Source organism: Ranitomeya variabilis, chromosome 2 (genome assembly GCF_051348905.1).
Source record: "Ranitomeya variabilis isolate aRanVar5 chromosome 2, aRanVar5.hap1, whole genome shotgun sequence".
In the NCBI taxonomy this organism is placed as follows: domain Eukaryota; kingdom Metazoa; phylum Chordata; class Amphibia; order Anura; family Dendrobatidae; genus Ranitomeya; species Ranitomeya variabilis.
This window is the reverse complement of record NC_135233.1, coordinates 894,047,595-894,062,351: the sequence shown is the minus strand read 5'-3', so window position 1 is coordinate 894,062,351 and position 14,757 is coordinate 894,047,595. Positions and strand designations below refer to the sequence as shown.

Sequence of the window (14,757 nt, the reverse complement as noted above, 5' to 3'; positions counted from 1 at the left end):
CAGGCCAAAGGTATATATTGAGAAAAGTAAGGGTCCCAGAGCAGAGCCTTGAAGGACATCAACAGAAAGGCGGCGGGATGAGGAGGTACTGTGAGAGCAGGAGATGCTAAGCATGCGGTTGTAGAGGTATGAGAAGATCCAGTAAAGGGCAAGGTCTCTGATGCTAAGGGAGTAGAGGATTTTTGTAGGAGGGAGTGGTTGACTGTGTTGAAAGCTGAGGACAGTTCTAAAAGGAGGAGTATAGAGAATTGTCTGTTAATTTTGACAGTAAGTCAATGATAATTTTGGTCAGGGCAGTTTCGATGGAGTGATGGAGACGGAAACCGGATTGTAGTATGTCAAAGAGCAAGTTAGATGAGAGGAGGAATGCAGCTCAAGGAGTTTGAAGGTGAACGGGAGCAGCAATGTTGACCGATAGCTGGACGTAGAGGTCGGGTCGAAGGGATGGCTTCTTTAGGATAGGTGTGATCATTTTAAAGCAGAAGGGAAGGTACCAGTGGTTAGCGATAGGTTGAAAATATGGGTTAGGGCTGGGATAAGCATGGTGGTGAGTTTGGGGACAAGCTGGGATGGAGTCAAGTGCACATGTGTGATTTGGAGAGGAGTTAAGTGAGCTCCCCTTCGGTGATGGTAAGGAGGAAAGTTATGAGGGAGGCGCAGTGGTCTTTTATACATAGAGGTTGTGGTGGCTTGGCAGTAAAGACATGCCTTGTTTGGTCGACCTTATTTTTGAAATGTGCTGCAAAATCTTCTGCAGACATGAGGGATCTTGGAGGGACAGTGGAGGGAGTTAATAGTGTTGAATAACTGTTTGGGGTTGTGGGATAAAGAAGATACAAGGGTTGTGAAATAGACCTGCTTAGCAATGTGAAAGTTGCTGTTTTCAATGTGAAGTCTGCTATGCCATGAATGTATGAGATGGGGATACAGTGTTAAGCTAGATGTTTCAGCATTCGTGCCAGTTGGCAACTCAGCCACAGGTGCTTAAACATTCAAAATACAGTATATTTTCCTTACAAATTGATTCATTTCCAATTAGTCCTACTTAGTAAATTGAACACAGATTTGCTTAATTTATGCTACTGAGTGTTCAATGTCTGCAGTTTACTCGCAGTAGTCAGAGAAATTCACGACACAATATCTTCGCTATGGTATATAACGTGATATTTAATATCAATTAGTCATTTTATGTTTGTGTGTGTGTGTAGCCCATTCACTATCTCACCTACCCCCCACCCCCTGAAGATGGCTGGACCATCATTGTAAATACACACCTGTACTTTGTATCTCCCCACCTCATTGTAGATTGTAAGCTCTCACGAGCAGGGTCGTCTTATTTTGCTTTATTGCTGTATTGTTAACATTGTTACCTATGACTGTTGTGTTTGAAACTGTTAAACTGTAAAGCGCTGCGGAATATGTTGGCGCTATATAAATAAAGATTATTATTATTATTATTATTATCAATTAGCTAAATTCTTTTGGATTACCTTTACTGTTTGCCTTTTCCAGGCATTGTAAGGTCACCTCTGGCTGGAGACTTCGTTACACTGCAGTGTAGAGAGTTACTGCGAGAGATGAATGTGGACTTAATCCCTCCATATATGATTGCTTCTAAGGTGAGAAGAATTCTTATGCAAATTTGAGCGGTTTCAATATAGTCTTAAAGTAATGATAGTATGATCTTTGGGGGATATTTCAGGAGGTTGTACCAGAGGGAGCACCGGCTAACTGGCAGAAAAAGCAAGCGCTGCCTCACGTGACCCAGTCTTGGCATGATCATATGTGCAGTGTAAGTACAACATTAATGTATGAAACAAACATAGAATCCGGAAAACTAAAAACTATAAAGAACTCATTTCTACCACTTCCTTGCAGAATGTAATACATGACTTTAAGAAATCTGTGCTGCAAGTCTCCAGCACTGCTTACCATGAGAAGTAAGGCTGTCTCTAGTGTTGGCCATGTACTGAACGTTCATGTTATTAATCAGTATAAACTCTTTCCCTCCTCCAGTGTAGCAGCCCAGATGCCGACAGTCCGCTATGAGTTTCCTAATGGCTATAACCGCAAGTTTGGAGTTGAGCGACTAAGAGTTGTGGAGGGATTATTTAATACTTCCGGTGTGAAGGTCGGTTTTTGTGTATTTTTAGTGCTATTTTGTTAATAGTAGACATAGTCATGGCTAGAACAGAATGATAAGGTTAATGCCTTTTGTCCTGGCATAGGTATTAGGCCCCCTGAACTGGACGTGTGGTATTCATTTTTTTATCACGGTTATCACATGTACCCATTATAACCTATGCTACTGTGCACGTCTGTGTTCTTACACGGATCGGGGGTCTGTAAAACCACACAAAGACATGTCCATTTTTATCTGCAGCAAGGAAGACAAGGGTCAATACAAGTCCATGGGTCCGTATACACGTACAGAACATACATGTTTAACATTGCAAAGTAAAGGAGAAACGCTGTCATTTTTTTTCTCTTCGCCACGACAGCACCCACTGAGAGAGGGGATCCGCCCCTAGGAACAGGAAACCCTACGGAGAGATAAAAGGGGCGGTCCCCCTCGCTCCCAGTTTGGTTTCCTGTTCCTATGGGAATCCACGGAGAAGAGGATGCCTAGCCTGGATGCTGCTTGCGCAGTTTACCTGTGAGGACGGCAAGGGCTCCAGAGCTGGAGGCAGCGTCGGGGGTCCTGGTGTCAGCTTCCCCCCTCTGCTGGCAGACGCCGTGAGGCCAGGGCTGGAAAGTGGCTGGCTCACGGGAATTCATCCGGGACGTCTGCGGGGAGCTAGCGCTGAGGTCTGGTGAGCGCTGCGCCGTCCTCGGTGAGCGCTCATGCGGCGTGGAGCCCCAGTATGTTCCCCCGGAAGTACAGCAAAAAACTTCCGGGGTGATGGAGGAGACGGCGCTGGTGCCGGTGACAGCGCGGGCATATGGAATATGGCCGCGACCCAGAAGTGGTTAGCACTTCCGGGTTCAACAGGAAGAAGATGGCGGCCCCCATGTGAAAAGGACGCCGGCAGTAACGCTCCGGCGTCCAATATGGATTCGGCACAGGACCCTGCGATGTCTTCCATTGAAGCCACCGCAACTACTCCTCGCAGCCATGCCAGCAGCAGCAGCCGCTCCAAGCGGAGCGGATCTTCTAAAAAGAACAAGCCTCTGCAGTCTCCTCCTCGTCAGCCGGTACCTTCACAGACGCTTCACTGGGGTGAGTGTACATCTACCCTATTAAGCTGATTGCTGTTCCCTCTCCTCTAACACTCTAGGCAAAATGTACTGAAAAAACGAAACACAAACCGTGTGCGATATGTCTTCAGCCCCTTCCGGATAGTTACAAAAAGAAACTTTGTAAACCATGTATTGATTCCACCTTACGGGAGGAGGCCTCGGTTAAATCAGAAGACATTAGAGTGTTGATTAGAGAGGAATTACAAGCCCTGCATAGTTCGGGAAAAGAAACGCGTACTAAGGGGACAAGAGAATATGTTTCACCCATATCTGACCAGTCTTCCGAATTAGAGAATGCAGATTCGGATGTTTCCAGAGAGTATGTTTCCTCGGACGAGGATCAGGATACGTGCTTCCCCACCGATAGTATAGATAACCTGGTGAAATCCGTCTGTAACACCATGGGCATCGAGGATTCTAAGACCCCTAAAACACAGCAGGACATAATGTTCGCTGGGCTATCTGAAAGGAAGAGACCCTCCTTTCCGGTGATAGCAGCAGTTAAAAATTTAATTAAAAAAGAGTGGGAAAGCCAGGGGCAGAGGGGATTACCACCATCTTCAAAGAGACGTTATCCTTTTAATGATGAGGAATTCTCGACTTGGTCAAAAGCCCCAAAAGTAGACGCAGCAGTGGCTTCCACATCTAAAAAATCCCTGCTACCTGTGGAGGATTCAGGTTCACTACAAGATCCTCTGGACCGCAAAGCCGACTCTCTCCTTAAAAGAGCGTGGGAATCTTGTGCGGGAGCCCTAAAACCGGCTGTGTCGGCTACATGCACCGCTAGGTCCATGTTAGTCTGGCTAAGTGACTTGGAAGAAGGACTTAAAAACGGTCTCTCTAGAGACAAATTGAGAGCCTCTATACCTTTGATTAGGGGCGCTACAGCCTTCCTGGCAGACTCATCTGCTGACTCAATACGTTTGGCGGCCAAGTCGGCGGGGCTGACTAATGCAGCACGTAGGCCCCTGTGGCTTAAGGGTTGGAAAGGCGATCCCCAGACAAAATCTAAATTATGTGGCCTTCCATGTCAGGGTGAGTACCTATTTGGTACTAAGCTGGACGAGATCCTAACTAAAGCAGGAGAGAGGAAAAAGGGCTTCCCTAATAATAATTACCTTCCATCTTATAGGAGGGCGTTCCGAAAGCCCGTGTTTAACAAAAGGAAGGATTTCAAGAACCAAGACCGCTGGGCCACTAGAGACACCAGACAGAGAGGAGCATTCTTTGGGAAGCGCCCTTTCAAAACTGAGGAAAAACCCCGCTAGAACAGATCTGCCTGTGGGAGGTAGATTGTCTTCCTTCTCAGATCAATGGCAGAAAATAACTTCGAACGTTTGGGCAAATAGTATCATCACCTTTGGCCTAAAACTAAAATTTTCCCGAGTCCCGCCGGACTCATTTCTATTGACTTCTTTAAAAACCCAGTTACAACAGGAGGCTTTGGAGCAGGAGGTAATGAATCTTCTAGCCAAAGGAGTTTTGGTGGAAGTTCCATTTCTTCAGCAAAAAACGGGATTCTATTCCCCTCTATTTTTAATCCCAAAGCCAGATGGATCATTCAGAACCATATTGAACCTTAAAAAATTGAACACCTTCTTAGAGAATCAAACCTTTAAAATGGAGTCTATCCGATCCACCATAAAACTGTTGTCTCCCCATTGCTTTATGACGGTACTCGACCTAAAAGATGCGTATTACCATCTCCCAATTTTTATAGAACATCAACAATATCTCCGCGTGGCGATTGTGTTGAATGGATGTATACGACACTTTCAGTATACAGCAATGCCCTTTGGACTATCAATAGCTCCAAGGGTATTCACTAAGTTAATGTCGGAAGTAATGTCATACCTAAGAGTAAGAGATACCCTCATAATCCCGTACCTTGATGATCTTTTAGTAGTAGGAAGTTCCCCTTCACAATGTCACCAACGATTGTGTGATATGGTTTCGTCCCTGCAAAGGTTAGGATGGTTGATAAATTGGGAAAAGTCTAGACTTCTTCCAACTACTCGACAAACATTCTTGGGAATTATAATAGACTCTATAAGCCAAAAATGTTTCCTACCACAATCCAAGCAATTGACAATAAGAAATAAGGTACAGTCGGTAATAGATAAACCTCTAATATCTTTAAGACAATGCATGTCCCTCCTTGGCTCCTTCACGTCATGTATCCCAGCAGTACCATGGGCTCAATTTCATTCAAGGTGTTTACAATATGCAATTTTACATGAGGAAATAAAATTACAAGGTCATCTAGACGGTAAAATTTCCCTTTCTGAAGACGTAATTAAATCTCTATCCTGATGGCTAGAACCAGATCACTTGGTTAGTGGGGTCCCCTGGGTAGTTAAACCCTCAAACACAATATTCACGGATGCCAGTCCTAGTGGTTGGGGAGCACATTTGAGAGATCAGGTAGCCCAAGGTCTATGGTCGGTTACGGAGTCAGACGACTCATCTAATATAAGAGAGCTGAAAGCTATCCATCACGCTCTATGTGAATTCCTTCCGCAGCTACACGGAACACATACAAGGATTCTGTCAGACAACATGACATCAGTAGCGTATATCAATCATCAAGGAGGAACAAGATCAGGAACACTCATGTCTATAGCCGAAGACATCCTAACTATAGCCGAGGAACATCTACTATCTCTATCAGCACTACATGTCAGAGGAGTGGACAATTCAAAAGCGGACTTCCTCAGTCGTCATACCCTCCACCAAGGGGAGTGGGTTTTAAATCATCAAATCTTCAAAATGATAACCATGAAATGGGGTTTACCAGAGATAGATCTCTTCGCTACAAGAAACAACAGGCAATTAAAAAAGTTCGCTTCAATGTTCCAATCCGACAAACCCGATTTTCTCGACGCTCTCCAGGTGCCATGGACATTTCAGAAAGCGTATGCTTTTCCTCCTCTGATACTTCTACCAACAGTAATCAGGAAGATAAGGGAGGACAAAGCCAATATAATCCTGATTGCCCCATTTTGGCCAAAGAGACCATGGTTCTCCCTGCTCAGAGCCAGGTCCATCTCAGATCCATGGATTCTCCCAGAGGATCAGGATCTTCTCTTCCAGGGACCCTTCAACCACCCTCATGTGAAGGGTCTACGGTTGACAGCCTGGAATTTGAGAGGCAATTGTTGAAACTGAGGGGTTTCTCTGATCAAGTGATTAATACTTTATTATTAAGTAGGAAAAGATCCACTACTTCTATATATGTGAGAGTATGGAGAAAGTTTCTAAGTCTTTATCCATTGGCCTTGTCAAAAGAAATTCCTATTTTTAACATTTTAGAATTTCTCCAGAGAGGACGTGACTTAGGTCTTTCAGTTAATACCTTAAAAGTACAAGTCTCTGCTCTAGGGGCATTGTATAGTCACAATGTAGCGGGTGATAGGTGGATAGCTAGATTTATTTCAGCCTGCCAGAGATCAGAACCAGTTCAGATTCCCCGCATACCTCCTTGGGATGTTAATCTAGTCCTTGAAGCCTTGACAGGTCACCCATTTGAGCCACTACACTCAGCTCACATTAAACACGTTACTCTCAAAACTACTCTTCTTCTCGCATTAGTATCGGCGAGAAGGGTAAGTGACATACAGGCACTATCAGTAGATCCTCCCTTTCTGTCGATATTTCCAGATAGAATTGTCCTGAAAACAGACCCTTCCTACCTACCTAAGATGTGTACTAAATTTCATAGATCTCAAGAAATTCTTCTTCCTACTTTTTATGATAACCCTACAAATCAGGAAGAGGAGAAATACCATACCTTAGATGTAAAAAGGGCTGTAATGTCTTACTTAGACAGGACTAGTGCCTGGAGGAAGAGCAGGGCTCTCTTTGTTTCCTTCCAGGGTCAAAGGAAAGGAGCTGGTGTTACAAAAGGCACATTATCTCGATGGATTCGGGAGGCGATATACCTTGCCTATTCGTCTAAAGGGGAGAATCCACCTGAGATTGTAAAGGCACATTCCACCCGTGCGATAGCTTCATCCTGGGCGGAACGAGGAGAGGTTCCAATAGAACTCAGATGTAAGGCCGCAACCTGGTCTTCTCCTGTTACCTTCTATAATCACTATAGATTAGATCTATCTGCTTCCACTGATTTGTGTTTCGGTAGATCAATTCTTAACACGATAATCCCCCCCAAATAACTATCTCTGAAAGTCTCTCAGTGGGTGCTGTTGTGGCGAAGAGAAAACACCGGATTACGTACCAGTAATGCTCTTTTATAGAGCCACGACAGCACCCCTTCACTTCCCTCCCTTATATATTAGTTTGCATACGAGCACTATTAAGGGTGATTGGTTCTTGTAAATATACGTAATTAAGTTAAGATAAAATGTTAATATAGAATGACCTACTAAAACTGGTGGGCGGTTCCTCGCAATCTCTGTAACCCAAACTGTGGGAGCGAGGGGGACCGCCCCTTTTATCTCTCTGTAGGGTTTCCTGTTCCTAGGGGCGGATCCCCTCTCTCAGTGGGTGCTGTCGTGGCTCTATAAAAGAGCATTACCGGTACGTAATCCGGTGTTTTTTTTTTTAATCCACACTGGAAAAACATAAATGGAACACTAATCCCAAACACTGATGACACTGGTATTATTTCTAAATGATTATGAACTTGTTTTTTTTCCATTATTTGAGGTCTGCAAGCAATGCATTGTTTTGCTAATTTGACCATTTCTCATTTTCAGAAAATAAATACAAAATGTATTGCTTGGAAATTCGGAGGCATGTTGTCAGTAGTTTATAGAATAAAAGAACAATTTACATTTTAAGGTACCTTCACACGAAGCGACGCTGCAGCGATAGCGACAACGATGCCGATTGCTGCAGCGTCGCTGTTTGGTCACTGGGGAGCTGTCACATAGACCGCTCTCCAGCGACCAACGATGCCGAGGTCCCCGGGTAACCAGGGTAAACATCGGGTTGCTAAGCACAGGGCCGCGCCTAGTAACTCGATGTTTACCCTGGTTACCAGCGTAAAAGTAAAAAAAACAAACACTACATACTCACCTGCGCGTCCCCCAGCGTCTGCTTCCTGACACTGACTGAGCTCCGGCCCTAACAGCACAGCGGTGACGTCACCGCTGTGCTTTCACTTTCACTTTAGGGCCGGCGCTCAGTCAGTGTCAGGAAGCAGACGCTGGGGGACGCGCAGGTGAGTATGTAGTGTTTGTTTTTTTTACTTTTACGCTGGTAACCAGGGTAAACATCGAGTTACTAGGCGCGGCCCTGTGCTTAGCAACCCGATGTTTACCCTGGTAAAGCGCAGGGCCGCGCTTAGTAACCCAATGTTTACCCTGGTTACCAGTGTAAAACATCGCTGGTATCGTTGCTTTTGCTTTCAAACACAACGATACACGGCGATCGGACGACCAAATAAAGTTCTGGACTTTATTCAGCGACATCACAGCAGGATCCTGATCGCTGCTGCATGTCAAACTAAACGATATCGCTAGCGAGGACGCTGCAACGTCACGGATCGCTAGCGATATCGTTACAAAGTCGTTTCGTGTGAAGGTACCTTTACTCAAAAATATACCTATAAAGAGAAAAATCAGACAAAATGAAAATTTTGCAGCGGTCTCTTAATTTTTGTCAGAGCTGTATATATACCAGGATAGGGCCCAGGATGAGAATATGTAACAGAATGGGTGATAAATATACTGTACCAGAATGGGGCCAGGATTAGGGACACATATAACAGGATGGAGGGAGTGTATATATATATATATATATATATATATACTAGACTGTGGCCCGATTCTAATGCATCGGGTATTCTAGAATATGCATGTCCCCGTAGTATGTGATTCGCGGCAGACTGTGCCCGTCGCTGATTGGTCGAGGCAACCTTTATGACATCATCGTCGCCATGGCAACCATTATGACATCATCGTCGCCATGCTGTGCCCATCTCTGATTGGTCGAGGCCGCCCGACAAACCGTCGACCACTCCATATAAGGTATGGTCTACAAACCGCCGACCACTCCATATAAGGTATGGTCTACAAACCGCCGACCACTCCATATAAGGTATGGTCTACAAACCGCCGACCACTCCATATAAGGTATCCTGTTTGTAGACCATACCTTATATGGAGTGATTTCCAGGACAGACAGACAGACAGACAGACAGACAGACAGACAGACGGAAAAACCCTTAGACAATTATATATATAGATATTCAGCATGGAGGGGGAACCCCTTTCCAAATCTTGCACCGGGGTCCATCAGCCTCTAGTTACTCCACTGGCTATACTACATGCGAAAGCTGCAGCTAATGACTGTCTTAAGCGGTCTTTTGCTGTATACCATTGAGGCCAAAGATTAACTGCACTTGTCATGCCTGGTAGACAGCATTGGAGCCAAGTACACGAAGACCAGTGGGATTGTAGAGGATTCAGCACAGTTTTTTTTTTTTTTATCACATTCCCCAGTTTTTTCATTTATGAGATTTTTGGGGAAGTTGTAATTGGTATAGAATGACAACAGCTTTTTCTTGCTGATGCACCTCAGAAGCATACAATACCTTTTTCTATATGCGGTTATTGATCTCTAACACTTATCTTACAATCACCAGTAAATGTGTCTCTTTTTTGTGTTTTATGTAAGGCATAAAAAATAATTGCAATATGTTCTCTCTTTAGGGCTTGGCTGATGATACCACGCTTGGAGTTAGCCAAGTTGTGTTAAAAAGTGTTGACATGTGTGATAGTAAAATTAGTGCGGTAAGTATGAAACTGAGAAGTAAAAAGTCATCAATATGCACAGTATGTGCCAATAACAATACATGACTGGTTCCTATGGGGCCATAGCAGTTACTCTCGGATAGCAGTAATATGGGGGCATTTTAGCATCAGTAATTACATGGACAACACCCACAGCTCCCATGCATCTAGTGAACCAGACGATAGATCACCAGAGGAACCTATCACTTAAAACTAAATATTAAAAATAAATAATGAAAAATTCGTAAAATATAATGGTCATTTTGCAAACTGACTGCGCTTACCAGCAAATGTAAAATAATAATGCATTTTATTTCATAGAAACTGTATGGCAACATCATCGTCACAGGCGGAAATTCCTTACTACCAGGATTCACGGACAGACTCGCAAGAGAACTCTCAAATAAAACAAAGGTAACATTTACTTTCTGTGGATAATCGCTTTCCAGGACTCGGACATTGATTGCCTTTCCCCAGCTAATTGTCCAGATTATCCATATAGGAGGAGAGCCGTAATGAACTGTTTCTATTACAGAACATAAAACTGAAGCTGGTCACAAATCCGCTGGTAGTAGAGAGGAGGCGGCTCAGTTCATGGCTTGGCGGCTCCACTCTTGCTTCTATGGTGAGTGAAAAATACTTGTTTAAAAAGTATTGTGTGACTTATGAAAGCAACATCAAAATGCCCAGCACAGGGCCTGGTGCCACATGGATTCTCCCTTCAGTGTACTGAACCACTGTCCCACTAGATCTGGGTATACCTATATTATTTGCCTAGAATGCTTTTTTTAATCTATTGTTTTTGCATATCTACTAGTGATGAGTGAACGTGCTCGTATAAGATGTTATCTGAGTATGCTCGAGTGTTAATCGAGTGACTTCGGCATGCTCGAATACTATGTTCGAGTCTCCGCGGCTGCATGTCTCGCGGCTGTTAGACAATCCATGCATGTGTTGCAGTGGTTGAACAGCAGCGGGGACTCGGACATAGTATTCGAGCACGCCGAAGACACTCGGTTAACACCTTATCCGAGCACGTTCGCTCACCAATAATATTTACCCAACTGGACGTGGTTACAAAGACTTATTTTCAGTAATTGAATACATATACACAAAAACTGTAAATGAACAAGGTCATTGGTCTAGCTACACGATCATTATATTTCATTTGCTTAGGTTGGCCAAAAAAAACTCCACTGGTTATTGAAAATGCATACTTGTAGAAAATCCCACTAACAAGTCTGTATACGGCCCCAGCCTGACAGGCACGCAATGGGGCAGCACGGTGGCTCAGTGGGTAGCAATGTTGCCTTTTAGTACTGTGAGGCCTGGGTTCAAATCCCAGCAAGGAAAAGCCCCAATGGGGATAATGATGTGGCCCTATACAAACAAGTAAAATAAATTGAAAAAGCAAAATCTAAAACATCTTTTTGCCTTTGCCAACACCAAAGATTGGCCAACTGGAATAGTGTAATATGCGAACAGACCTAGAATTAGCAAGATTTACTTGATAATGTAAATATGGTATGGTCATGTACCAGATTCAAATGTAATAGCCTAAAAGGAGATACATCCCCAAACTATTCAAAATTAAACATTAATCTTTATTGAATGAATGGAAAAGCAGGGTAACAAGGGCAAACGGGGATATTACACAATATATGAAAACAATAAACTCATCAGATGGTGGGAGGTATGATATTTCATAATATTCAAATATTCTGTGGCTTTGACGAGGGAAAGCCATCGGCGAAACGTGTGTTGGGAATACGCTCCTGGTGTAAGGTTGTTGTATACATATACTACAATTTTTATTCATTTATTCTTTTCTGACAGTGTATTGATTGCGCATTATATGACCTTTATCATGCTATTATTTATTTCGATATGTATTTACTATTAATCATGATGATACATGAGATAGAGAGGAATCAGGAATAGCACTTTATACACTGGGTATGGAATACTTATGACAATGTGATATTTCAGTTTTTCTTAAATTTGCAAAAATTTCTACATTTCTGTTTTTTTTCAGTCAAGATGGGGTGAGGAGTATGTACATTAATGTGAAAAAATGATCTTTTTTGAATTTATCAAATGGCTGCAATGAAACAGTGAAAAATTTAAAGGGATCTGAATACTTTCTGTATCCACTGTATATACTCCCTGATGCTTCTATTTTGTTTATATACAATATGCACTTTATTCATACTTACCAAAAAATGAGTATTTGAATATTATGAAATATCATACCTCCCACATCTGATTAAATTTATTGTGTAATATCCCCGTTTGACCTTGTTACCCTGCTTTTCTATTCATTCAAGAAAGACTAATACAGTCATATGAAAAAGTTTGGGCGCCCCTATTAATCTTAAGCTTAATGTTTTATAAAAATTGTTTTTTTTGCAACAGCTATTTCAGTTTCATATATCTAATAACTGTTGGACACAGTAATGTTTCTGCCTTGAAATGAGGTTTATTGTACTAACAGAAAATGTGCAATCTGCATTCAAACAAAATTTGACAGGTGCATAAGTATGGGCACCCTTATTTTCTTGTTTTAAATACTCCTACCTACTTTTTACTGACTTACTAAAGCACTTTTTTTGGTTTTGTAACCTCATTGAGCTTTGAACTTCATAGCTAGGTGTATGCAATCATGAGAAAAGCTACTTAAAGTGGCCACTTGCAAGTTGTTCTCCTGTTTGAATCTTCTCTGAAGAGTGGCATCATGGGCTCCTCAAAACAACTGTCAAATGATCTGAAAACAAAGATTATTCAACATAGTTGTTCAGGGGAAGGATACAAAAAGCTGTCTCAGAGATTTAACCTGTCAATTTCCACTGTGAGGAACATAGTAAGGAAATGGAAGAACACAGGTACAGTTCTTGTTAAGGCCAGAAGTGGCAGGCCAAGAAAAACATCAGAAAGGCAGAGAAGAATGGTGAGATCAGTCAAGGACAATCCTCAGACCACCTCCAGAGAGCTGCAGCATCAACTTGCTGCAGATGGTGTCACTGTGCATCGGTCAACTATACAACGCACTGTGTTTTCTTGCCGCCATGCATAATGCCTTTTTGTATTACCAAACAACTCAATCTTGGTTTCATCAGTCCACAGGACCTTCTTCCAAAAAGAAATTGGCTTCTCCAAATGTGCTTTTGCATACCTCAGCCGACTCTGTTTGTGGTGTGCTTGCAGAAACGGCTTCTTTCGCATCACTCTCCCATACAGCTTCTCCTTGTGCAAAGTGCGTTGTATAGTTGACCGATGCACAGTGACACCATCTGCAGCAAGTTGATGCTGCAGCTCTCTGGAGGTGGTCTGAGGATTGTCCTTGACTGATCTCACCATTCTTCTTCTCTGCCTTTCTGATGTTTTTCTTGGCCTGCCACTTCTGGCCTTAACAAGAACTGTACCTGTATTCTTCCATTTCCTTACTATGTTCCTCATAGTGGAAATTGACAGGTTAAATCTCTGAGACAGCTTTTTGTATCCTTCCCCTGAACAACTATGTTGAATAATCTTTGTTTTCAGATCATTTGACAGTTGTTTTGAGGAGCCCATGATGCCACTCTTCAGAGGAGATTCAAACAGGAGAACAACTTCCAAGTGGCCACTTTAAGTAGCTTTTCTCATGATTGCATACACCTGGCTATGAAGTTCAAAACTCAGTGAGGTTACAAAACCAAAAAAAGTGCTTTAGTAAGTCAGTAAAAAGTAGGTAGGAGTATTTAAAACAAGAAAATGATAAGGGTGCCCATACTTATGCACCTGTCAAATTTTGTTTGAATGCAGATTGCACATTTTCTGTTAGTACAATAAACCTCATTTCAAGGCAGAAACATTACTGTGTCCAACAGTTATTAGATATATGAAAATGAAATAGCTGTTGCAAAAAAATCAATTTTTATAAAACATTAAGCTTAAGATTAATAGGGGTGCCCAAACTTTTTCATATGACTATTTAATTTTGAATAGTTTGGGGTTGTTTCTCGTTGTAGGCTCATATATGCTGATAAACCTAGTAATGGTTCTTATCTGATCTTACAGGGAACCTTTCAGAGCTGGATATCAAAAAAGGAATATGAAGAAACAGGAAAACAATGTGTGGAGACGAAATGCCCTTAACTTGGAATTATAGAACTTAAGACACAATTACATTGATCTAGTAATCTGTTTTATAGCGTAAATTTACCAGTTATGAATAGATGACATACCATAATGATGTGTGATTTACCAAGCAGGCTAACCCTCAGGGTGAATTCCTTCACTGCAGATTTTGTTGTAGAAAGTTCTGCAATGGGTCCATTCATCTGAAACAATCCAAAACAGATGAATAGAACTCACTCAGTCACAGAAATATCTGCAACAAAACCAGCAGCATGGGAATTCACTATAGAGCGTGATTTTACTGAGTACCATATTTTTTAAGACTATAAGACACACCTCGGTTTTAGAGGAAGAAAATAGAAAAAAAATTGAAGCAAAAAATGTGGTCAACTCTGTGCTAATATCCCCCATCCTGGTGTGTGTGTATATGTATATACATATATATATCTCCATCCAGATGTACATGGCCCCCTCATCATCATTCTGGTATACATGGGCCCCTCATCCCCATCCTGGTAGGCATGGCCCCCATCAGAAAAACATAAAAAAAAACCCCACAAATCATTCTACTTACCTTGCCTGCGCTCCTTTGCAGCATCCTGTTGTGATGCCAGTGGATGATTTATACTTGTAAGCAGTGCAT

At 42.4% G+C, this 14,757-nt stretch overlaps 1 protein-coding gene across 1 annotated transcript in view; it reads left to right on the top strand.

Annotated features, from left to right (window-relative positions):
• The window catches only part of LOC143808138 (actin-like protein 6A), a 36,225-nt gene extending 21,736 nt beyond the window's left edge, over positions 1-14,489 (top strand). Inside the window, exons 7-14 of the mRNA XM_077290464.1 lie at positions 1,513-1,619; positions 1,703-1,792; positions 1,879-1,940; positions 2,017-2,131; positions 9,918-9,998; positions 10,320-10,412; positions 10,534-10,623; positions 14,055-14,489. Of these exons, the coding sequence (XP_077146579.1) occupies positions 1,513-1,619; positions 1,703-1,792; positions 1,879-1,940; positions 2,017-2,131; positions 9,918-9,998; positions 10,320-10,412; positions 10,534-10,623; positions 14,055-14,132 (716 nt within the window). The 3' untranslated portion in view covers positions 14,133-14,489. The remainder of the gene's footprint in view (positions 1-1,512; positions 1,620-1,702; positions 1,793-1,878; positions 1,941-2,016; positions 2,132-9,917; positions 9,999-10,319; positions 10,413-10,533; positions 10,624-14,054) is intronic.
• The last annotated feature ends 268 nt before the right edge of the window (positions 14,490-14,757 follow it).